Genomic DNA, 26,761 nt, shown 5'->3' with positions numbered 1-26,761 from the left:
TTACATTTATTTCCACTTCAATGTCTTATGCATGATACTTTCACATTGAACTCAGATATCACGACCTCCTTTTTTTACAGTAGACAAAATGAAGAACCAGAGAGATACCAATCTTCAGGTGATCTCAATGGAACCAGAGCACATATTTCCACTCCTCAACAAACAGCCCTCTATGACAGAGCTGTAGGTGTTCACAACAGCATTGCCTAATAAGGCTACAGAAGTAAAGATTTTACCATCTCAGATATAATGAGGGGGTTTGCATTATCTGAAGTGATACAGACAAACTGAAATAACATGGTTAGTCCTAATGTAAAAGTTACACTAATACTGATGAACTACTGTCGTGACAATATCCTAAATATAAGCTATCCACACCTTGAAAACTTCTGCAACTCTCCTCAAGTGACTGGGGGGTGGGGGGGAGGCCAGTGGGATAACTAGGTCAGCATCAGGCACCAAACTCCATCCACACAAAGGCAACCTAATGAGTAGAACACACAGTCACTGAGGGGCAGGGGGCCCCAGAACCACCAACACCCACCCATCTCCCAGCTCCATCTCCTGAAGCACACCCCACTCCACTCCAATCTTTGTTCTTCCCAAGTCCTTTCCAAAAGCAGGATCACCCAACTCACTCTGAATGCTAACTAGGAGACGTGTTCCTCTTCCAGCTCAAGAGAAAATGCAGGGTGGGGGGGGGGGAATAAAACAAGCAAACAAACAAAAAACAAAAACGACATTTTCCAAATCTCTGAACTGTTCGGTTTATGAGTCAGGCTAACATCTGCTCGAAAACCCAAGTGATCTCAATGTAAGCAAGAATTAGTAAACCTCTTCTCCTAAGAGCCAGATAAAAATATTCTAGGCTTTTTGGTCAATGTCTGCAGCAACTGCTCAACCCCAGCACAAAAGCAGCCATAGACAATGTCCAAAGGAATGGGCCTGGTTGTGTTTCAGTAAAACTTTATTCACAAAAACAGCACTGGTGTGTATCACCTGCCAAGCTCTGAACTTGAGGATAGTTTGTTTAATAAAGTTTGCTTAAAATAAGGTTTAATATAGTTTGTTTAATATAGGATAACCTAGTGCCCACCCATTGTACATCAGTTACCCACCGAGAATCCTCATAACAACATCAACAAACAGCAGCAAAAGTAATAACAGTATCTAAAACAGCAGGAATATTAGATACCTGATGCAAGAGACTCTGTTACCTTTTTCACACGAATCATCTAATTTCATTCCCAAAACAGCTCTATGAGGGAAGTGCTGTTAATCACCCCCGTCTCAAAGATGGAGACACTAGGGGCGCCTGGGTGGCTCAGTGGATTAAGCCGCTGCCTTCGGCTCAGGTCATGATCTCAGTGTCCTGGGATCGAGCCCCACATCGGGCTCTCTGCTCAGCAGGGAGCCTGTTTCCCACTCTGTCTCTGCCTGCCTCTCTGCCTGCTTGTCATCTCTCTCTGTCAAATAAAATAAATAAAATCTATTTTAAAAAAAAAAAAAAAAAAAAAAAAAAAAAAAGATGGAGACACTGAATCTCCACGGAATTAAATGTTCTCCCAACGTCCAAAAGATGTTATGAGATAAAGCGTATGTTTGAGCTACAGCCCATATGACTTCAAAATTTGTACTCTCACATACCATACCCCCAAAACACCAGTATTATCTTAGGAGGAACTAAGGTAAATCTGGGAACTAGAGGTATGAAATTAAAATGTGGACCATCAAACCCATCTTTCAGAAATGGGCTGGTTTACTTCTGCAAAATTCAGAAACAATTTCCTCTACAAACAAAGGGCCCTTCTTTTGGCAGCCCCACTTTTCAGGCACCATTTAGGCCTAGAAATATATGTGCCTGTAGCTAAGAGCCAAATCTGGTCTGTTGTGATTTCAAGGCCTTGGTCTTTAGTGTCAAAAGAGACAGGTAACAACTCCTTCCTTCCTGGTCTTCATCTATTGGCTGAGTGCTAAGGAGGGTCTTTGACGGACTCTAAGTCTTGTTGACATGAGAATCACTATTCCACCATGTTGGAGTGAAGCAACCACTGATACTGTGGAATTTTTAGGACTATGTAGCATCAACTGATACCTGTCTCATTCTTTTCTTCTCCTTTTATGCTTCATTTTCTCCATTCCACCCTCAAACAAGGGACTTCACTGGTTCTTCCAAACCAGACTATATCCTTCCGGGGGATTCCTCATGTGACTATTCCATCCCATCCAGGAAAAAAAAAAAAAATTCAACTAGGAGAGAGGTTGACAAACTATAGCCTGTGGACCCTATCTAACAGGTCACCTGTTTTAATATAGCCTAAGAAGAATGGTTTTTGTATTTTTAAATGACTGAGGAAAAAGAAGTCAAAAAGAAGTATATTTCTGACACATGAAAACTATACACAATTCCAATTTCAGTGTTCATAAATACATTTTCATGGAAACCCAGCAGTTCATCTAGCATCATCCATGGCTGCCTTTGCACATACTGGCAAAGTTGAGTAGTTATAAGAGAAACCACACACCCAGAGAAGACTAAGATAATTACTGTCTGGCTTTTTAGAGAAAAGGGTGCCAAAGCCTGTGGCTGAACTATTAGCCCCTAAACCTGTAGGGACAGTACCCAAATCCATTCCAGAAATGTGAAATAGACACTCATTAAGTCCACCAGAGTTAAGGATATCAACAGTTGCTCTATACCAAAGACCTTACTACTTATGTCCATTCTTAACTGAGTAATGGGAAAAGTTTTAGGACTTTCATTTCTTCACTGCCATTTGCAACTGGAGATGCTGATGGGATATAACTTCCAATTTCCTCACTAACAGCATTGTTATTCTAAATTGATGAACTGTAAATAACAGGCCACTTTACGCCTCTTCCTAACTGATATCGGAGCCACTGAGAACAAAATGATAAATTTTCTTCAGTTTTCTTGGCAAGAAGCTATATATATATGTAATTTTGGCCTTCATCTCACTGTTCCCTTCATTTATCAGAAATAGTGACAAAAAGGCTCTAATTAGATAATTCTAATCACAAGGAATTGGGTGTGATGGAAGACTTCAGAATCACTATCTGTTCCTTGCAAAACAAAACAGATAGGCTATTCTCCCTATAGGGGCAGGAGATTTATCAATAGACAAAAGGATGCAAAAAGCCAATAGATAAGGTGTAATTAAAGATCAAGCCTATAAATTTTACACTGACATAAATTTAACAAGATTTGCAGGTGGAAATTCAAGATTTAAAACCAGAGCTTCATTATGAAAATAATGCCTCTCAATTCTATATGCAATGACACTGCATAAACACAGATTTATTATTAATACTAATACCCATGCCTTCAAGCCTTTTCAGACAAATTATTTGAATTATTTAGTGCCAAAGTAATTTCCAAAGTAGTCTATCTTCCTCAACCATTCCTCTGTAATTAGCTACATTTTCCATATATATTGGGGCATCAAAATCTCTTTTAGAAATAATAAGCCACCTATTATATTTTTGGTAGTTGTTGGGAACATAATCCAGAACCGTCTATATATTCTTATAGGCGTTCATTTCTCGCCCCTCGGAATGTAAGAAAATTATTTGCAATGTAATACTCAACATAGCTTTTACAATGCTCTCGGTCTTCAGTGCCTGGAAGGCTTAAGTTTAAAAGCAAAAATGAAAAGAACTGCAGAATACCAGAGAGGGCTGAAATATATTCAACTAACAAGATCTGATTTGAAAATAAAGTTGCATTTTTTTAGATTAAAGCATAACAGATCATTTTGATATGTGACGCTTTGTAATATTTAGCAGACATTAAGCAGCTCAAGACTAGCCTTCTATTTTCTGCTTTCTGAAATCACAGCCACTGAAAAGATGGAAAAGAAAAGGCTGTGTCTTTGGGGAAATTACAAGTTTGGTACAATCACTCATTAACAAGTAAAGTTCAGAAATAAATGCAAATTGAGGGGGGAAAGCAGGTTGAGAAAACAGGTGGGAGAGAGAAATTAAGGTACTTATAACCTTGAGGAAAATCATGGTAGAGTGCTTCAACTTTTAGTGAACTACAAAAGGTCTGAACAAACAGGTTGGGTGTGAAAGCGATTTAAAGAGTACTTTCCAGGGAGCTCAATGGGATGGTCAATGGCCAGTGTGAGCCTGGCCAGACCCCATCCACTCACCTGAGTAGGCCCAGTATGGGTCACCTGAGGCCTTACGCCGGCGGATCTGCGCTGAGCTGCCGTGTCTGTTCTCGTGCAGGGCCCCGACGTAGCCTTCCGTCAAGGCTGGAAGAGAGGGAGAGCACAATGAGTCAAAGTCTTCACTCCACTGGACAGGGGAAGGGTGTCTAACGTACCACCGATGACTTCCCAGCAGCAGAGACCTCAGGGCTAACAGAAGAGATCCTGCAGAAAAACAGCTATAAGATAACCTAACAAGACAACCAGGATTAACATTAATACTAACAGGAGCTTACAACAAGCCTTTGGGCCACCAAGCATGATGCATTAATAACTTTATATATTGTATCTTACATAATCTACAGAACACAACCGAGCAATAGACCCAGTGGTCCCAATAACGAGACCATTCTATTGATAAGCACACTGAACCTTAAAGAACTTAAGTAACTTTAACTTGCGCAAGGTTATACAACTAAGTAGTAGAAGACATAGAACCGGAGGTCTTTGTTCCAACTACATGTATAAGACTATGTCTTATCTGCAAAAGGCCTCTGAGACTTACTTGATCCTCAGAGAGAAAGGGGTCATTCTATTTCTTTTACAGATGGAGGAATTAGGCCTCAGAGACACTAAGTAACTGGTCCCAGGTAACACAGGTAAGCATGCAGCAAGCACATCAGGGAACCAAACATAAGCATGCCTACATCAGAGCCAGGGCCGCTGCCATCCAAACACATCACAGTCTAAGGCCTGGGAGACTTCCCATGGTGAGTACCAGTCCTCCATATCTTTTGAAGCCCAAAGAGTCACCTGTTAGGCCTAAAGGTTACACCTAAAGACATGAAACCCACAAGGCCAATGATGCTCAGAAAAGAAACTCTAATGATATATTTTTTGAAAACTCATAATGAATCCAATTTTCTCCACCATTATAGAGACCTTCCATCTGCTTGCTACAGTGTTCAAAGTCCTCCCCTCCCATCAAATTCATGAATGTAAATTTCATTTCTTATGAGCCCACACCCAAATGCACTGACTTGTAAGAAGACAAATACTGCAGGTGCCCAGAATCCAAAATGAAATGGAATTACACAATACATCCCAGCTGTCTACGTTAATATTTAAATGCACCCAAACAAAATCAAATGTGCTTTTAAAAAGCAGGGGAAAATGGTTAGGGGAACTGTACATTCAATTTAAGATTAAGATGGCACCAGGAAAACAGTACATTCACCACTCTGAATTAGTCCAAGTAACGATAATGATGTCACCTGATGTGAAATTAAGAAACGTGTGAAGTACACAGTCCCCAACTTATGATGGACAACCTAGCAATTTTTCAACTTTATAGTGGCACAAAAATGATATGCATTCTGGGCGCCTGAGTGGTTCAAGCGGTTAAGCACCTCGCTTCTGCTCAGGTGATGATCCCAGGCTCTTGGGATCCAGCACTGCAGCAGGCTCCCCACTCAGCAGGGAGTCTGCTTCTCCCTCCCTCCCTTGCTCCACCCCACTGCTCATGCATGCTTGTCTAAATAAATAAATAAAATCTTTTTTAAAAAATGATACACATTCAGAGGAAACTGAACTTTGAATTTGGATCTTTTCCCTAAGCTGACAATATGTAGAGTAAGATCCTCTCTCCTGATGCGAGGCAGCAGAGGCCCCACAGCTCCCAGTCAGCGCCAACTGCCCCCCCCCCGCCAGATCAAGAGGGCCAACCACCAGCACAACTTAGAACTATCAGCACCCATACAGCCATTGTGTTTTTCACATTCCATACAAACTCCATGAATTACATGAGATACTCAACACTGTATTATAAACTAGGCTTTGTGTTAGAGGACTTTCCTAACCGTAAGCTTATGTAAACATTTTGAGCATGTTAAGGCAGGTTAGGCCAATCTAAGACATTCAGGAGGTTGGGTGCATTAAATACATTTTCACCATAAGATATTTTCAACTTAATAATGAGTTTCTCAGGACATAACCCAATCATAAGTGGCAGAAGATCTGTGTTTTATACTTGTATGTCAACTCCGAAGATTGGATTTAAAAGGAAAAAAATGCTTGAACTAAGAACAAAGATATTCCATAGACATGAGCCCCTTAGAGGGAAACAGGAATCTTGTAAAATTCAAATATATTTATGTTTGCTCATGGTCATTGTTAACTACAATGAAGGTTTACGTACCCACCATCCAGACCATCGTATGATCTTCAGATGAGCAGGCAGAGTTCCAAGAAACTGACCATTCTAAGCTTCTAGGGATCAAAAATAAAACTTTCCATCTCCTATACTCCTAATCTATTTTTTCCTCCACCAAAGCATGCTACATAAGTAATTGTTCAGCTTATTTATTGTCTGGGCGTGCATTAAACTTTTTTATGTATCTGTTTAATACTTTTCTTAGAGCTAGTTCACTCTAAATAATTAACCCCAAATAATCCATCCTCTACTAAAGTCATGAGTAAAGCACTGTCTTGAACAAGGAAATGTAACTTCCATTATGGTACGTGGCTGATCCTCAGTTTCCTTGCCTCTTAAATGGAGCTACAAGTAGCAGCAACCTCACAGCATTGTTATAAAAACAAGACATTGTGAGCCAAGCAACTAACTCAGCAATGGGCATGGACTGTTTTTTTTAATGCCTTATAACATAGTAGAAAATTGTTGCAGAGACTCTGTTTTAGTAACCCACCTACCTACAAGTCATGCAGTGCATGGCCAAGTCAGGTCAGCACCATCCCTGCCAGCTCCAGCGGTAGGCCTTGTTTGGCTTAAGCCAGCCAATCCTTGTAAACCATACCCCTGGGGCCAGTGACCTTATTGGCAATGGGGACGACAGCCAATCAGAGAGATTCTTCTTTCTTTCTGCTAGAGTTAAGACAGGATTCTGAAGCCTCAGGAGCCTGGCTGGGGGTCAAGTAGAAGATCGGCAGAGGAGTTCAAAAATGTAACCACACCATGGGAAGCAAAATCTATAGATCAATTCTGTTGGCAAAATTTAAGCCCATGACAGACGTAATCTGAAAGTGATCCTGTGGGACGCTTTATATTTACATGAACCAATGATTGCCAAAACTCTCTTTTTGTCCCTTGTATGCAAAAGATCCCCTAAAGGTGACCCTGGTGACCTTCAAATGAGTCTATGCTATACCTGATTGTCAATTTCTTCATAAAAGGCCATCATCAGACTAGAGCTCTGACTCAAACCTGGAAGCTTTAAAAATAAAACAAAACAAAAGCAAAATGAACAAACACAAAAACAGAAACAAAATCTATGCCCTGGACCTTACCATCAGAGACTCAGATTGGATGACCTGGGATGGGACCACGATATAGGATACAGGACTTTTAAAAAAGGTTGTCTGGGTGATTCTATTTTGAAGCCAGAGACTTTTAAAAAACCACAAACTTGGGGTGCCTGGGTGGCTCAGTGGGTTAAAACCTCTGCCTTCAGCTCAGGTCATGGTTCCAGGGTCCTGTGATCGAGCCCCACATCGGGTTCCCTGCTCAGCAGGGAGCCTGCTTCCCTTCCTCCCTCTCTGCCTGCCTCTCTGCCTACTTGTGATCCTGTCTGTCAAATAAATAAATAAAATCTTTAAAAAAACAAAAAACACAAACTTCCTTGCTGAGCTCAACCCACAGTCCCCTTCAACTTTGACATTCTCAATTCACCCTCACAGACTGGAACCTGACAGGCTAAGTGAACCTTGGGAAAAGTCTGGCCAGGCAGAGATGAACTGGCTGCTGCAGAAATCACACCAATATGGCGTCAACCTCAGACTGTCCTGAGCTGAACCAAAAAGCGCAAAAACCAAATAAAGGAGGAATGGAGTTATCCTCAAGGATATTCATTTATACCTTTTACAAAAGATTTTATCCAGAGTCAAGATCTCCACAATGAGTCCCCCTTTCTTTCCTGAAAGGGTGGTGCTTTTCATTTTCCGGAACCTTTGAGAACACCAGGCTAGGGAACAAAAGAAGACAAAGGCTGCCAGCACCATCTCTCACTGGAGTGGCTTTCCTGTGGGCAGCTGTGTTACCCATCCCACTGGAAAAGCAAAGCAACAGAGTCCAGGGCTACATTAGGGAACTGTGAAAACCTCTAAGTCCTTAGATTACAACTGAACTGCATCAGTCTTTAACTAGACTTGACAGAGGCCATGGTTTTGGGGTCTCACACTTGCCAGCTTCCCAAGCTCCCTAAATACTCAGTACAAAAAGCAAACCTACAAAGATATATCCAATTCAAGAAACAAGGGAGGTAAACATCAGAGCTCCTCTGACACGGCAACGTAATGGGATCCATACCCCATAGAGCAGTTACCTTCCCAGCCATCCCATATGCAGCATACTGGGACACAAAGGGTCTCAAGGGAGTGGCAGAACTGTCTAAAGGAAGCTCATTTAGGCAAGAGGAAGAGTGCAGTTTGGGTGGACATAGAACAATGGACAAGAGGTAACACAGAGAGCAGGGCCATCCCAAGGAAGGTGGGCTATCCCTTTCTTCATCACAGCCCCCCCCAACAAAGTACTGAGGTACGATGTGGGTTGCACACAGCAGGTGAGAAATGGACAAAAAACTCTGCTTCTGAAGGACATGCTGCACAGCGATGAAAGGCTCTAAGCTCCTTGGAGATAACCAGTGAATGAATGGATGAATGAGTGAATGAATACACGTACACATGAACAACATAAAGGCTGACGGTATCTGTGTTGGTCTAAGAGTGTGCGCATGTATGCATGTGTGTTTATATAAACCACAAGCAAAACCACAACCTCCTCCCCACTGTCTCACTTTCTAGTCACGACCCACACATCATAACGGCAAACATCTGAAACATGAAGCTGGAAGGAATGATCCCCAAGCACCTCATATACCACTGTTTAGAAAGGCAACTTAGAAATGAACAGGGAAGCAAAGGACTTTATCATCCTGGCACCAGATTTCTTTGAGACACAAAACTATTCGTTAAAGATAACTATATATGGTTTTCCCTTTTACGCCATCCAGAGCAATAATGTGTGATTTCTTTTTCCCTACGAACATAATCATGTACAAACGAAACCTGCATCATTTGAAACAAAACAAAAATTTTAGTCCCCTCATCAAATGTATTTTAAGCATATAATAAAGTATTTTTTTAAGAACAACTTTCAGAAATTATTTGAACTGCAGTCAAAAAAATGTATATTGAGTATATTAAGCAACATAATATTTTATTGGCAAGGAGCACAGATTTGCAAAATGAAACAATCTGTGGTTCCCACGTAAAGATACAGACTCAGCACACCAAATTCAATCAATTTTAATACTCTCTGTACTCTTCTAAACTCTAACAGCCAACCAACAGCAGCATGGCAATGATATGGTAAGGCTATGAATCATGCTATTGATTTTCAATATCTTCTGTGCAGAAAATTAAATTATGCAAATGCATGCCTTTACGGATCCTTACCTTAATGTGAAATTGCATACTTGCTTATGTCAGCAACTTAATTACACAATTAAAATTGGAGCATGCTTATGAAAATATGTATTTTCATTCTTCAGAATAGACAGTAAGTATAAATCTGCCTATGGTTTTCGTGTGACTAACAAGAGGGAGGAGCTGGTGTTATGCAAACATATATTCTATCAGGTTCTACAGCACCAAGACTAGTATGGTTAATGGAGCTGAAGTCATCTGTCAGCAGAAAGCTCAGGAGGGCTTTTAGTGTTGTGATAATGCTTTAAGGAACTAGGATCATAGTGACGGAACAAGTGTAGAAGACACAAAGGACGTCCAAGAGTGCACAAGGCTGTAGATTCCCCCACAAAAAGAGGTAGTCTCCAGTCAGTGTGGTTTTAACCAACACGCCAACACACACACACACACACACACACACAGCTCTAACACACCTGGGCATGAGGAATATCAAACCAGGGCAGCCTGTTCTGAAGGGTATAATAATAAAATGAGTTTAGAAAGTTAACACCCAGCTACTCCCATCATCCAGGAGAATTGGAGCTTCTCAATTTTGACAGGATGAAAGTGAAGATTTCAAAACCAATAGCATTAACTAGCCAATGATGCTTAGGCCTCGCTCAGCAGGAGGAAGCTTAAGTCACATTGGTTGCTATGCAGAGAGTGAAATGAATGACAGGTATTTTCATCAGGGAGATTTCATAAACTCTACCACGTCTCAGAACTTCTCTGGAGCCTACCTCATTTCCAGCCTGAAGCAAAAAAGATAAAAATGTTTCCAGACCCAAAGGCCTAATCCATTGCTATAAAAATATCCTAAGAGTTACCTACCACAAGATATCAACAAAACTGTTTCCTATGTGCATGATTTAATTTCCCAGAGCCACCGGACATAGTTTATAACAATAAATGTTTGTATTCTGGGAATATAAAAGCAGATGTGTATCCCATCTGCCTTAACTGTATCTTCAGGAGATTCTGTGTAATCTTGACTCTCAGTGTTTCACAGAAATTTTGACTTGGGGCAAATAAAGACAGACAAGCTGTCTGAACTCTACTGTGTTAATCTGCAGGCTCAACATTTTTCCTACAGAGAGACCAGCCCCTCTAAACACTACACTATATAACATTCTCGAAAGAGCATCTTTTCTTAGGCTCCTCTGTCCGAGAGGAAGGTAAATAAATCTACTTGGGATAACTCTAAACAAAGTTATGTAACAATGGAAAATAGTCTTCTTCCAAAATTGCAAATGTGTGAAATAAAACTACAGAATACAACTAATGGCTTGGGTTTTTTTTTTTTGACAAAAGTGGTATATTCACATATGCATCTGTATGTCTGGAAAAGAGTGGAAGTCTAAGATGCCCACCAAGAAAGAAAGACCACACGGTCACTACGCATTTCAACACACCCACAGCATTCCCTCACATTACTGTTTTTACCTTACCACATGGAACCAACCATGTCTATTTCATACCAGCTATGTAAGGATCCCCTATAGGGGGAAAGTAGCTGTATGGCAGAGGTGACACCAGAGTAAGTATATGATGAGAACAGCCCAGAGTTCCATCTGTAACAAGATCTCATACATCCTGTACCCAAAGCAAAATAGTAGAGTAACACTTGAGGGTATTTCCACTCAACTGTATGTCCAGTTCTAGGTCATTTGAAAGGACTTAGAAGCCTAGAACTGGTCAGCTTCCATCCAAAACTGAAAACATCAGAACAAAGACATTCTGGTTTTCTAGTGCCAGAATGCAAATTAAGATGATGGATGAACTGGCTCTCATATGAAGAGTCCTAGTTCTCTGCCAGAGTTACTGCCAAAAATAAGCCCACTAAAAATAAGTAGAGGCACTCACATTCAGAATGCATATTTCCAGAATGGCAGGCAAGCAGTTAAGCGGGCTGTTTATATCTATTTAACTGCTCATACAACAAACAAATTAAAGATCCCTCAAGGATGGCAAAATCTCTAACAAGCATAATTTTCTCTGAATTTTAAAGAGCACTTAAGAACATTAAATCCCACACAATAGTCTAAAATGAATAAATCTTTATCTTTTTTGTGCCTACAATGGGCAAAAGTATCAAATCATAGTTAAGGTAATTAAATATTCTGATCAGCCTCTCATCTCCTTTGTGCCTGTATTCCAATTAATCGTAGTAAAATGTACTTATTGAGTGTCCTAAAAAGTAGAATCAAGAAGTACATTCCTTTGTAACTACTGCATTACAAATGGTCCCTCCAGTTGTTTGTGATACTGAGCTAACCTCAAACACAATAGAGTATATTACAATAGATTACCTATTTCATCATATTCAAATGTACCTATTGTACCAGCTACCAAAAAAAAATATATATATATATATATATATATATATATATATATATATATATATGTATATGGGTCTTTTGGGGGGGGTTGCATCATCTAAAGTGATAAAGAGACCTAGTACAGAGCCATGACTTTTTTTTTTTTTTTTTTTTAAGTAAAACAGATTGTAATTCAAGGCAGAGAAATCACATAGCAATGTAGTATCCTAGGGGAAAAAAGAACACAAAAAAGGTGGTAGAAATGACTGCTTGAGTCAGGTAGAGAAGCAAAAGACTGAACTTCTCCTTGTGATTTAACTCTAAAATAACATTGATTACAAAAGACCAAATCTATTTTTTTCTAATCAGACAAGACTAAAAGAGTCAAAAAAATTAAAGAAATCCTTCTGCTATTAACTATATCCAAGCTTAAAAATTTCAGAAATAAAAATAGATGCTTCCCAACAAGTCCAAGAAGAGGTACACTTAGAAAACTGATTTAGACAGGGGCTAATGAGACATTTGTCATAAAAATTTGAAAAATACCACAGTTCACTCTTCCAAAGAGCCACCCTTCCAAAACAGAATTGGGCTCCTGGCTTCAAATATTCTACAACATTGGACTAAAAGAAATCAATCAACTCTGTTTGGTTCCCCGAGAATCAAGTCCTTGGATTCTTTGATTATCAAGAAAACAAGGGTTAGTCACAGATAGGGCTGTGGAGATGTCAACAGCCACAAATCTGTATGTCAATTTTGTAGCTGCACCATCACTTTGAATCCTTAATGACCAACAAAACTGGCAAATATAGATCGGAGATTTCACCCTGGTGGCCACCACGCTGAATACAGCCATCTCTCGATCCCTCCAAATATGTTGTTCAATCTATGATATAGTATGACATGGCATCGCATGGGATGGGTGTGTGTGTGGTGAGTGTCTGTGTGTCTGTGTGTGTGCGCGTGTCTGTGTGTAACTGGTTGCCAGCATGGGAAAATCTAGAGTGAACCCCAATATCTGTTTTTTTTTTAATGAGATCTGGACTTTGATTGTACCAAAATGCTAGATGAATAGCAAGTAGCTCTTTCAAGAAGACTCATAACCCCACCCAGTCCTACTTTATCATTTATACTTCCTATCGAGTCCCTACAGCCCTCTGAATTTGCCACCCATGGCCTTACCCAGTGAGAAATTCTTCACTAACTCCCTTATTGCCTATGAGGCAGACACTACTAAAAGTACCATCAATATAATGGCTTGCGTAATTCCTCCAATAATAATCTTGTGGCTTACACTCAGAAAAGGTATATAACTTGCCCAAGAACACAAAGCCCTGAATCAGATATTACTCTCAAACCTACAAAATTAACACAGTACTACAACTATTCTTCACAAAATTCAAGTTTAGGACTCATAAAAACATCTGTGAACTGAGAGCTCCTACTTTTGAGCTCTATTCAAAAGTAAAAAACCAATCTTCTTCTACATGGGCCTCAGAAAACCAAAATCATAGTATTATTTTTTAAAGGCAAGTTTATTTGGGGATGCCTGGGTAGCTCAGTCATCAAGCATCTGTCTTTGGCTCAGGTCATTATCCCAGAGTCCTGGGATAGAGCCCCATATCAGGTTCCCTGCTCAGCAAGGAGACTGCTTCTCCCTCTCCCACTCCCCATGCTTGCGTTCCCTCTCTCGCTGTCTCTGTCAAATAAATAAATATTTTAAAAAATAATAATAAAGGCTTTTTAAAAGATTTTATTTATTTATTTGAGAAAGAGAGAGAGAGGGAGCATCCAAAAGCAGGGGGAGTGGCAAGCAGAGGGTGAAGCAGACTCCCCACAGAGCTAGGAGCCTGACATGGGACTCCATCCCAGGACCCCAAGATCATGACCTGAGTCGAAGGCAGAAGCTTAACCCACTGAGCCACCCAGGCATCCCTAAGAACATAGTAATTTTTATTATTTTTTTAAATGTTAGTTCTACACCCACTGTGGGGCCTGAACTCAAAACCTCAGGACCAAGACCTAACATGCTCTTCTGACTGAGCCCACTAGATGCCTCTAAAAACACAATAATTTCGAAAGAAAGAAGTTGTCTAGGCTACTTTTACCACCACTACTGGTGAATGTCTAAGATAAAATCATGTTCCAATAATACAAAGAGAAAACTAGAGTGATTTTTCTCTAACATGATGTGGAGAATATTCAATTACAATTATATAAACATTGGTCATTGTCTATAAAAAAGAAAGTCACTTCTAGTAAAGCAGAAATAAATATTAAGTTACAACTTGAGTTAGGGAAACAAAGTGATACAGATTACTAAATTCTCTTCACTCATATTTTCTTTTGTCTAAAATCTGTCACTGTGACTGCCTAATAAATGTTTATACTGGAGAAATAAAGGATAAGCTTCATAACTTAAGTCTTTGATATAGTTGAGTCATTAATCACACCCAGTCCCTCTGAAATATAAAATGAAAAACATTGAAGGAGATGGGTGTTTTTTTTTAACAGAACAAAAAGAAATGGGAAAAAAAAAACAAAACTGACAAGTATTACTAGGTGCCTATTTCCAAACCATGCCACATCTACCAACCCTAGCAAAATGCGCACAATGATGAAAATACTCCCCAAGATAATACACAACCATGGTAGATTGTAGAAAACACACAGTAGGCAGAAGCCCTAAATCCTGGGCTTGAGGATGAAATACAGAGGGTACTCCAACCATGACACTCCTCTGCTTAAGATACCAATCATGGTGGAGACAGATCTGACTGGCTCAGTAAACCCAGAAAACTGTGTCTTCTAGAGCCATGTTAAAGATACCACTTGAATTATGGCCAGCCTGGATACTCAGTGGCTGGTAGCTATCTATTGCCCAGAGCTTTGTGCTTCTGGTAAGCAAAGTACCTACTCCATCTTCACACTTACTATCTGCTTAAGCTGCTCTTCACTCCTCTGGCTGAGAAGATAATTTCCCAGAAGTCTGGAAAGATGTAGCCAAGTATTGGTATTCCCTCCATGTACTGTCCCTACCTCCAGCAGGGTGCTACTACATCAAGACATTCAACAGTATGTACCCTACATTGTCCCTGCCCACTTAGAGCTTCCAGTCTACTGGGGAGGGTGGCAACCAACAAATACATAAATTATAATTAATATACACGGTGAAACAAATATGAAAATTAAATGAAACATACATGGTACAATCACAGAAAATACAAGTAGAGAAGGAATGTACTTAGAGAAAGTAGTCAAGGAAGAAGATTTATCTGAAGGCACTGGCAAGGCAGGAGGATAGAGTCCAAGGTAGAGGAAGAGCAAGTATGAGGAAGTTGAGGCAGAAAAGAGTATGGGGCTAAAAGTCCAACCTGCCCAAAGTCTGGTGAGCTGGCTGGGGGAGAAAAAGGAGGCTGAGGATAAAGGACAGGATCCTACAAGATCATAAATGGACTTTGAAATGAGCTTGGGAAGGCACCAAAGACTCCAAAGGTTCAGCCAATTAGGTCTGATATATGCTTTCTTTTAAGCACTTTTATTAAAATGTAGTCGTTTTTAGTATATTTACAGAGTTGAGCAATCATTATCATAATCTAATTTTAGGGCAGTTTTATCAATGTACGCTTGGAAAAGGTGACTGCGACATGCAGGGAACGGATTGGAGGGAGGGAGGCAAGAACAAAAACCCGTGCCTCAACATCCAGACCCCCAGGGTGAAGAGATACAAACCATTTGTTAATTGTGTAGCTGTACCTTCAGGCAGGGAAGCTGTGCTCCTGGAGGTAACATTTTTGAAGAGCAGACCATGGCCTAAGATTTACAGCAACATGGCCCCAAACCTACTCAACTCATTTTTAGTTTTATCTTACTAGCATTTTCTACACCTTCCTTCTGCCTTTTTCATCTAAATTAGGATCTGCACTAAAGTGATCAAGCAATTAATTGCTTATGCAGTACATGTCAATAAAAATAGGTAACAGTTAATGAGAAGCAAGCCAGATACAACTATTTACAAACAAAATGAGGAAAAGAAAGCAAGATACTCATTACCACTTTATTTTCTTTTGGAGCTATATACTGCATAAAATTATACCCTCAATTTCACACAAGAAAAATAACGACCTCTCTATGTGATACTTAGAGAAGTACATTGCTTATTAATATACATTTCAGAAGGAACTTAGGTGGGTTTGTTTGTTTGTTTGTTTGTTTTTAGGGACAATTTTATTATTGCTTAAACATGGACCCATACATGGCTTTAAACCCAATTTGACTTTCCTCTGTCTCCCCAAACAATTCTTTTTTTTTTTTTAAGATTTTATTTATTTATCTGGCAGAGAGATCACAAGGCGGAGAGGGAGACAGAGAGAAAGAGGAGGAAGCAGACTCCCCACTGAGCAGAGAGCCTGATGTGGGGCTTGATCCCAGGACCCTGGGATCATGACCTGAACCAAAGGCAGAGACTTAACCCACTGAGCCACTCAGGCAACCCTCCCCAAACAATTCTTAAAAGAAACCTCTCTCTCCCACCAACTAGGGGTGAGAGTTGGAAAAGTGACCCAAGTAAAGGATAATTAATAAATTGAATCTGTGGTAATTCACCTCAGCACAATGGCAAAGATTTTTGTCTCAGCAACTGTTCAGGATTGTCTATAATCATGAAAATGTATTCAGGGACAAGTATGCTTTGTGGCTGGTCAGGAGATAGATTACCAAATATATAGCCCTCTGTTATTCAAAGTCCATAGAAAGACTTCTCCCTCCTAAAACACTGAGAATTAGGCCTCCCATCAGCATTATTTGATTTAATCAATTAGGTTGGACCTTGAATTTTAAAAGTAAAAAATACAGGGCATTTGAGTGGCTCAGTTGGTTACGAGGTCAACTGTTAATTTCACTCAGGTCATGATCTCAGGGTCCTGGGATGGAGCCCCGACATCAGGCTCCTCAATGAGAGAGGAGTCTGCTTCAGGATTCTCCCCTTCCCTCTGCTCCTCCCTGCTTCATTCTGTCTCTCTCATTCTCTCTCTGAAATAAAAAAAGGAAAAAAAAAATTTAAGGTGAAAAATAATCCAAGGAATTTAATGTTTCTGGTCAGAATATCCCAGGGCTACAAGTTCATTTTTGTTATCTCTTTTTATTAGGTGTTAGTTTTGCTTCCTTTCCAGCAAGAATGAGGTTTGCTTTGTTCTCTTCAATTGCACAAAGAAATCATTAGAAGAAATATCCTGCATTCTGCTTGCTTGAAGTAGAGTTATTAACTTGAAATAACACAATGCAAGTCTCAACGAAAATAATTTGAAAGGGCTATTACAATCTTAAATAAAATGATTTAATTAAAAATTCTAACCACATAAAAATTGTCACCAGATCACATCAAGACGGCTAAAGCATTTCTAAGTCTGCTTTAACTAGCTTTAAAAGCAGTTGCTTAAACTAATTATATGGGGGGAAATTTTTTCCCTTTTTTGGAAAAGGAGCTATTTAATCAAAGGCTCTTTTCTGTTGAAGAAATGGCCACTATTAAATAAGTACACTTTGTTTTCTTTTTTCTTTTTTGGTTGTGCTTTTCCTAAAGCCTTCTATGACTCTGACCAATTATACCACAAGATCCATTTGCAGAGTCAAGTGGAAAACCAGTTTTATGACTTCACAAAGCTCAACTCTCAAATTGAAAGTTTCAGTTCAATATTGCTTTTTTCCCCCTCTCAATATCTATTCGTATACAAGGAGCTGAATGAAATCAATTGCAAGGAAACTTTTCAACTCTGAATTTAAATCATTTTATGATTCGGCAATACAGCCAATCAAACTGGTGATGGGAAGGAGAAGAGAAGGGCAGTTTCCCTTTTTAATATTAAATAAATAAATAAATATGATGATGTCAAAAGGAAATTTTGTATATCTTTGGAGGCTTTCCTATTAGACAAAACTGAAGGAAACAAAACTGTTCCTCTGATTTTTCAGACAACAGATAAGAAGGATGTAGCATAAGCAATAGAAAACTCTGGAACAAATGGGTATGACACATGTACCCAAACCACAAAACTGCAGATTACAGAAATCCTGAGTGAATTCTGGAAAACGAATACTCCTTTCAATATCACTTACAAAGGTTTATTAAACACATTTGCTCTTAAATATCACCTCTGTATAACCAGTGAGGGAGTGAGTCCTGAGAGAAAAGGATGGTGTTAGAAGCTGCTAAAAACATCAGGTTTTCTCTTTTGTGCCAGGTCCACCTTTAGGTTAATCCATTCTTTGTTATTTAACACAATGGAACCAAAAAAGCTGCAGATTTTAGGTGTTTCAGAAATCATACATGATATCTGAGGCTTATTCGGGAATCAATGTTTCAGAAACAGAGAAGGTACTCTGTGAAATGAATTCAGGACTTTTCCTTTCACACTGTGAGGCGGGGGGTGGAGGGATGCTCTGACCACAGTTCTTATTAAAATATTTCTGATGCTCTGACCACAGTTCTTATTAAAATATTTCTCCCCAAAGTGAAGAGATGCTCAATCCCAGGACAGAAGAGTGGATGGAATGGGGGAAATGAGGCTAAAGGTATCACGGCAGAAACAAAGATTTTTAACATATGTTTCAGGAAGAAGGAAGGATTTTTTTTTTTTTTTAAAAACCTCATCTCAGTGTCAAAGCCATTCATTCCTAAAATTTCCCTTGTATTGCTTTCGTTTCTAAAATTAAGATAATTAGTGAGGATGCTAAAGACAGCTATTATTTCTGTAGCACCTACTATATACAGCGAGGCACTGTGCCAAGCTCTTCAGCGGGATTATCTCATTTAATCTTCACCAGAACTTTGAAGGTTCAATCCTCCCAGCATTCCCCTTTCTAGAGGCACAGAATGGCAAAATACTTCACCCAAGTCACGTTACGTCATCCATGCAAAAGGAATTCAAGCCCAGACTTTCAGAATGCACAGGACAGGAAAAATAACTGAGATGCCCCTATAAAGTCTGGGGGCCTGCAACATGGAAATGGATAGTGCGTATTTAGGTTCCTTTTAAGGTCGTATTTATTTATTTATTTATTCAGGGAAGGGCATGGATGGAAGGAGGGAGAGAATGAGAGAGTACAAGTGTGCTCACCAGCAGGGGAGAGGGCAGAGGGAGAGGGTATATCTCAAGCAGATTTGGCACTAAAAGTGTGCAGCCTCACATGGGGCTCAAGGTCACAACCCTGAGACCAAGACTCAAGCCGAAATCAAGGAAATCAAGGGTCCCACGCTTACCCCACTGAGCCACTCAGGCACCCTGTATATGCGTTCTCTAAAGAAAACAAAACAAAGACCCAAACATAAAACATTAACAAAGAACCTTTTGCACTGACACAAAGTGATCTCTGAACCCTGTACTCTCCTGGACAAATCTAAAATCTAATTTTACATACTCTCATCTCCAGGACCCCGCTTCATTAGTTCAATGCCCCAACCCTGCATCTCAAAAGGAACAATGTGCCTCTTTTTTTTTAAATTGGCCTTTTAAGAGATTTCACACGGAAAGAATTCCCACTGTAAAAACTTTCTAGTTACAACTAAAAATACTATAATAAATGTGATATTTCCTCAAAATTATTATGAGGCTTGCAAAGAGAATTCTAACACTACAGCCTACACAGGAAGGCATTACGCTAACACCAACGAACTGCTGAGAAAACAATTCACTTTCTCTAAAACAGAAAAAAAAAGGAATGTTCCATGCAGGCATATGTTCACATTTTAATGGAGATGGAGGGGATGAGAAGAGGCATTTCCGATTCCGTATCCACCAGACGGAGCTACCATGAACTAAGCCGTAAGGATAAAATACAGGAGCTTGTCAACACTGTGGAAGAAGTAATGACTGCAAAATATCTCGTTATTATTTTTCACTTTAATTACAAGTTCAAATGACATTTTGGATATTTTGGATAAAATCAACCTGCTCTATCTAAAAAGTCTAAAATGGATTGCTTTAAAGAGTTCAATAGCACAGTAACAGTCAGCTTTAGTCCCTTTTGCTCCTGCACCAAGGACAAAATGTGACCTAGAATACTGTAGCAAAACCCTCCTTCTTCCTTCTATTCAATTCATTCCCCCAAAATAGAAAAATTCAACTTCTTTTTCCATTCTTTTATTGAAGTGACTATTAATTCTGTTGGGGGAGGGGTGAGGGAGAGGTATTTCATAGAGACACATGGTCCAATGGTCTCTTCGTTGCTTCTGCAATGAAGATATAAGGTCATAAATGCATCAGGAGGTCTAACGGCTTGGCACTGAACACTGCAGGAACATCACAGTATCTGCCATGCCAGCCATTCTAGTTCACAGAAGGAACTAAGTTTTGAGGACATACAGCATCTACAAAGAGAACAATTTCATTTAAAATGCTACTCTTTCTGGAAAACACAACCAAACGAATCACCACACCACGTTCAACCTGGAAATACAGTTTCCGTTCTTACAACAACCATGAACCTTTTCCAGGTACCACGATTTTAGGACCTTTCCCAATATCTTACTCCCAAAAGCAAACTTCCTAAAACTCCGAGGCATTCCTAGGAGCGCCCAATTCCTTACATAACCACTGATCTTTGGTTCAACTAACTCTGCACCCACTGCTTTTATTTTTCCTTATGATTTTATTCATTTATTTGTCTGAGAGAGAGAGAGCGCGAGCACGCACAAGCAGGGGGAGCAGCAGGCAGAAGGAGAAGCAGACTCCCTACTGAGCAAGGAGCTCAATTCCCAAGACCCTGGGATCATGACCTGAGCCGAAGGCAGCAGCTCAACCGACTGAGCCACCCAGGCGCCCTGTGGCCACGCCTTTAAAAGAGAACAGATGCCCCTTTGGGCACTCTGCCCTTGAAGCCCAAATCACTGGTTTAAATACTGCAGCAAGAATATACCCTTAAGAACCTGATCCTCTTGGTCTACAGTAAGGCTCTAGAATAAATCTTTAACCAAATTCCTTTTGGGATCAGATGCAGGTTGTCAACAAACCACATTCTGAGCAGCACTAATTTGCTCAGATTTTCAACACTGTAAACCCACTGCTAATGTAGAACAAGGAAAATGAGAATCTTTTCTACAAAATGACTTGAGAAAACTATTTTTAATGAAGTCCTCTAAACAGAGTTGTCTACAGAAAGCCTGGAGTTTTGCATTTCTTTCTGCTCCGGGTTTTGAAGGTCATGAGACTCACAACAGATGTGGCCTGGTTTGAACCGTAAAGGTCTGCATGGCTAATAACAGTCAGTATAAAAGCACAACAGCTGAGCCACTGTGGCAGCAACAGTCGGTGGGCTCAAGCCCAGCAGGGCAAGCCCCCGGCTCTGCCAAAACAGACGGCATCCCTTGCAGGCAAGCTGCCCAAGAGTAGAACCAGCAACTTATTTGCCCCGTGGTGGTTGAAAACCCATTTCATCAAAACAATTACTGCAGCCCTAAAGAAGACCCATCTAAACATATCTAAATAGCACACTAAGACATACCACCCCATTATTTTCCTGAAGCAAATGAAATAATGAACCATTACTTTGTTGGCAAAAATCTTGGAACCATCAAACTGATCAATAATCAGATTATCACATATCTAGGCATTTGCACAATGAAGTCTGTTTTTAATAGCATTTATCGCTTTTCCTGATTAGAAAAGCAATAAATATTCGTTGTATAAGCACACTAGGCGAAGTACATTAATGAGCAGAGTACATTAAAAAGACAAGACAGCACATAAAATGCATAAACAAGAGAATAAAAATGACCACAATCACTATTAAAATTTTGGTATGTGGGGAGCCTGGGTGGCTCAGTCGTTAAGTATCTGCCTTCGGCTGAGGTCATGATCCTGGGATAGAGCCCCACATCGGGCTCCCTGCTCAGCAGGAAGCCTGCTTCTCCCTCTCCCACTCCCCCTGCTAGTGTTCCCTCTCTAGCTGTGTCTCTCTCTATTAAATAAATAAAATCTTTTAAAAGAAAAATTTTGGTTGTTTCTATCTTCTGTTTAAGTAATCAATACAATCATTTTCTGAACTCAAGAAAGAGTCACTATTAAGGACAGTTAAAAAGAAAAAAATGAGTCTATGTTAAGGGCAGCATAGATGGACCTTGAGAGTATAATGCTAAGTGAAATAAATCAGACAGACAAAGACAAATACCATATGATTGCACCTATATGTGGAATACAAAAAAAACAAAATAAACACACACAAAAAAATAAAGACTCGTAAATACAGAGAACTGGTGGTTGTCAGAGGGGAGGTATATATGGGGGGGATGGATGAAATAGAGGAAGGGGATTAAGAAGAACAAACGTCGAGTTATAAAATAAATGCATCAGGAAGATAAAAAAATACAGTCAATAATATAATAAAGTTGGAAGTTGACCACACTTATCATGATGATCACTGAGTAATGTACAGAATTGTCAAATCAATACGTTGTACCCCTGAAGCTAATAACACTATATGTCAATTATACTTTAACGACGAAAAGAAAAAAATAGTGTTAAACATTACAACTCCCAAAGGGGAAGAATATGGACAAGTCCACCTACATAAAAATTGTAAGTACAACCACAAACGGGTCTTGCCAATTTGCCCTAACCAACTATTTTGTCTATAAAAGCAGGAGACTGGGGTAGAGACTAACTTCGAGTTCTAACATGGTCCCGTGCAAACAATTTTACCTATCTTATGGACAATCTAAATCAATCAAACATGGCAAACTGGTGTCCCGCTATTTAGAACCCATACACATGGTACGTTATGCCAATCAGTTGCCAACATTTACAAAGGGAAATGACATACGACAATCCAGACTTCAGCCTTCTCTTTAAACGATTTGAATAGAAAGCTGTACTGAACCATATGGCAACAGTTGGCTTGAGATGCATAGTTGCTGCCATCTTCACTTACTGTGAACTTTGCCTCTGTACCTGCCAATCACAAATCTCTCCCCAGCTGGGATGCTGGTTATTACTCGCCAGTTGTCCCTGCTCCTACGCTTGATCTTGTAAGACTCTTCAGTTATTTATGGTGCGCCTCTCTGGTCCTTTTAAGCAAGTCGGTTTGCAATCCTTTAGAGAACATCTAGTATGCAAAATAAAAAGATGCACGTATCTATGTTTGTACCCATCATTTTTTCCCCTTTAATCCTATAATCTTCGCAGCATTGCTATGAAGTAATAAGCACCATCGTTCACCCCATTTTAGGTGACCAAAAGAAAGGCTTAGAGGCTAAGGAACATGCTCAAGGTCACGTAGGCAAGACATGGCAGAGCTCTGTCCAAGGTGAGGACAGCAAAGTAATTTAAATTGTTCCGGAATCCTCCCATTCTGTTGCCAGCACTCTCAGAAGATAGAAGAAACACAAATGCATTCTACCAGGATGAAAGAAAGAAGTGAGGATGGAGGTGAGAACGAAGTGCGAAATGCTAACAGGGAGGAGGAAAGCATGAAAATATCACAGAGTTGAAGGGCAAGCTTGGAAAGTGATTTACCAGGCAGACCAGGCATCAACACTAGCCAAAAGCAAAACTGTAAAATAGATAAAACCCAAGGATTGTCAGTCTTTCTGAAGCTTCACAAACTGCTGATGAGAAAAATTACCCAAAACACTGAATAAAGAGAATGCAGAAAGTCCCTTTCGATGTCACATTGCAGCTGAACTGAACAAACCCACCTAAAATAATTTCATTAACTAGGGAAATATACCCTTCTTTAACTTGCTATTCACTATCTGTATACACCAGACTTGGTAAAGTTACACATTAACCTGGAGATTTCTAGGCAGTTCAAAAAAAGAAAAAAGAAAAAGCACTACTTTATGGTTTCATAACACCGTGGGAAATTAACCACTGTTGGAGCTAACCTAGCAACCATAGTCTGACGTTCTTCATTAACTAAAAATACCCAGGTCCTCCAACTGCCCTTCCAACTGGCTTTATCATGTTATTGTTGTCTCATTAATGATTTGAATTTGATATGTATTAATTCTATTTGTGTAACTGTCATGTTTCTAACTTCTGAAAATGACGATTTGACAATGCAGTAATATAAACCACTTTCCTGAACAATCTGGGTCCCAAGCCTATCCCACTCATCTCTTCCATTTCCAAAGTAGTACACTCAGATGTGCCACGAAGTATCAAATTAAATTCTATAGCTTAACCTACAACAAACTCAAGGGAACAGACAATCTATTTGAGAAGATTTCTGGAGATGCAAATATTCAATAATAATGACCCAGATGCTGAAACTTCAGGCATCAAAACAGATGATTCAGAGGACAGGTACTGAAGAAGATATAATTCGACCACCAGTCTTTAATGGATTAAAAAATGGTCTTGTAGACATCATCAATATCCTAAGTAGGAAAAGGTCTACTTACAGTTATATTTAGCACTATGTTGGTGTTTTCCATTTAATGGTAGTACATTTCCATTACAAAAATTGAGCTTTTAATAATATGTTCCCCAAAAATTACTCAACCAATTTTTCTGGATATATTCTACCAAGCAAATCCTTTATCTTTCAACCATTAATCCATGCATATCTCTACCCATGGGGGGGTGGGGGGAGAAACCACCAAATCAGAAATGCAGCTCTCTTCAGATTTATCATACAAGGTCATGATTCACTGAAAATATTTAAACTGGAGAGGTTAGGTTAAGCATGTGGGCAAAGCTTATCCTCTCCCAGCTATCCCAGCTAGAGTCATAAACTTCTGGCTCTTCTCCAAAAAGAATTCAACAGTGCCTTATTTGGTACCAGTAAGCAGAAACCCAGCATTCTTGCTTCTATATGACTATCCTAAACCCAAGGTAGCTATCACTCAAATTTCACAAGACTCTCCTGTCTTCTCAGTCCTGCTCAAAACTGGATTCCAGAAAAAGAATAAAATAAAACACATTATAATAGAGTCATCACCAATCCATTGGAATTGATCCTAAGAATAAAATGTGCCATTAAAGCACAGACTTCTTTTTTTAAGTTTATTTATATTTTTTAGTAATCTCTACACCCAACATGGGGCTTGAACTCTCAGCCCCAAGATCAAGAGTCACATATTCTTGTGACTGAGAACCAGCCAGGTACCCCGAAAGTGCAAACTTCTTGAAGGGCACTGAGGTCATTTACATTGAACACAGTGATCATTCAAAGCAACAACAAAGCAAGGGATGGGCAGAGAATCAAGTCTTCAAAAGACAATATCATCAAAAGAGAAAAATAGAGAGTGCAGAATTACTCTACCCAATCTTAAAACTGGTTATACAGCTATAGTAATCAGGACTGTGTGGTACTAGCAGACATTCAGATGAATATAGATCAATAGAACAGAACAGAGAGCTAAGAAAGAGACCTGCACAACACAGACAACTGATTTTTGACAAAAGTGCAAAAAGCAATTCAATGGAAGGATAGTCTTTTTTAAATCAAATGGTGCTCCACAGAGCACCTGAATATCCTTAGGCAAAATAGAAAGAATCTTGACCTAAGCCTGATACCTTATTACAAATATTAACTCAAAATGGATCATAAATTTTAATGTAAAATGTAAAACTATAAAACTTTCAAGAGACTGAACAGGAAGAAATCTTCTGGACTGAGGCTCAGTGAAGAGTTCTTGGAAATAACACCAAAAGCATGACCCAGAGGGGAAGAAATGAGTAAATTACATTTCATCAAAAACAAGAAGTTCTGTTCTGTAAGGATCTCGCTGAGAAGACGAGGGGAAAGGCTACAGACTGAGAAAAATATTTGCAGACCACATAACCGACAGGAAACTACTATCTACACTACATGGAGAACTCTCCAAACTCAACGGTAAAAAAACAAACAATCCAATGAGAAAGTGAGCAAGGGACAAGAGGAGGCATTTCAGCAGAGAGGATGGCAAATAAGCACACGGAAGGATATTCAGCACCACTAGTCACTAGGGAAATGCAAACTGCAACCTCAATGAGCTCTCACTGCACACCTAGCAGAATACTTAAATCAAAAAACAGGGACACCCTCCAAAATCTGGAGGGAATGCAGAAAAGCTAGATCTCTCATATACTTCATACACTGAGAGTGGGCCGGCAGAATGGTACAGGTATTCTGGAAAATTGTTTGGCTGTTTCTTAAGAAAGGAAGGAAGGAAGGAAGGAAAGAAGGAAGAAAGGAAGAAAGAAAGAAAGGGCATTATTATATGACCTAGCAATTGTACTGCCCAGTATTTATCCCAGAAAAATGAAAACTAATGTCCATTCAAGATACTCTACATATATATTAATAATTGACTTGGTTTTGAAGGAAGGGGAAGAAAATGAAACCTCCCTCAGAAGGTAAATAGTCATAGAAACTGCGATGTGTCCACCTCCAAAATAAGGCTGAATAACTACGAAAACAACAACCTGGATGGAGGTCAGGGACATTATGCAGAGAAAAGAAAGGCCAACATCACTAACCTCCTAACTGTTAGGGAAATGCAAATCAAAACTGCTTCACTTCTGCTGGAATGGTTATTATCAAAAAAACAAACAAACAAACAAAAAGCCAAAAACAAAAACCAGAAGAAATAACAAGTGTTGCTGAGGAGGTGGAACAGAGGGAACCCTTATGCACTGTTGGTAGGAATGGAAAACAGGATAGAGGCTCCTCAAAATTAAAAACAGAACTATCATATGATCCAGCAATTCTACTTCTAGGTATTCACCTGAAAAATAAGAAAACACTGATGTGAAAAGAATGATGCACTCCTTTGTACACTGCAACATTATTTACAATAGCCAAGATATG

General features: G+C 39.5%; 1 protein-coding gene across 5 annotated transcripts in view; it reads right to left on the bottom strand.

Moving 5' to 3' along the window:
- Nucleotides 1-26,761, bottom strand: part of PTPRG (protein tyrosine phosphatase receptor type G) — a 703,069-nt gene that overhangs the window by 516,536 nt on the left and 159,772 nt on the right. For all 5 annotated transcript variants that reach the window (XM_059161377.1, XM_059161376.1, XM_059161378.1 and 2 more), the window contains one exon: nt 4,176-4,280. In XM_059161377.1, the coding sequence (XP_059017360.1) occupies nt 4,176-4,280 (105 nt within the window). The remainder of the gene's footprint in view (nt 1-4,175; nt 4,281-26,761) is intronic.

The sequence above is a fragment of the Mustela lutreola genome, chromosome 2 (assembly GCF_030435805.1).
Source record: "Mustela lutreola isolate mMusLut2 chromosome 2, mMusLut2.pri, whole genome shotgun sequence".
NCBI classification, from domain to species: Eukaryota; Metazoa; Chordata; class Mammalia; order Carnivora; family Mustelidae; genus Mustela; species Mustela lutreola.
This window is presented reverse-complemented; position numbering and strand designations above follow the sequence as displayed.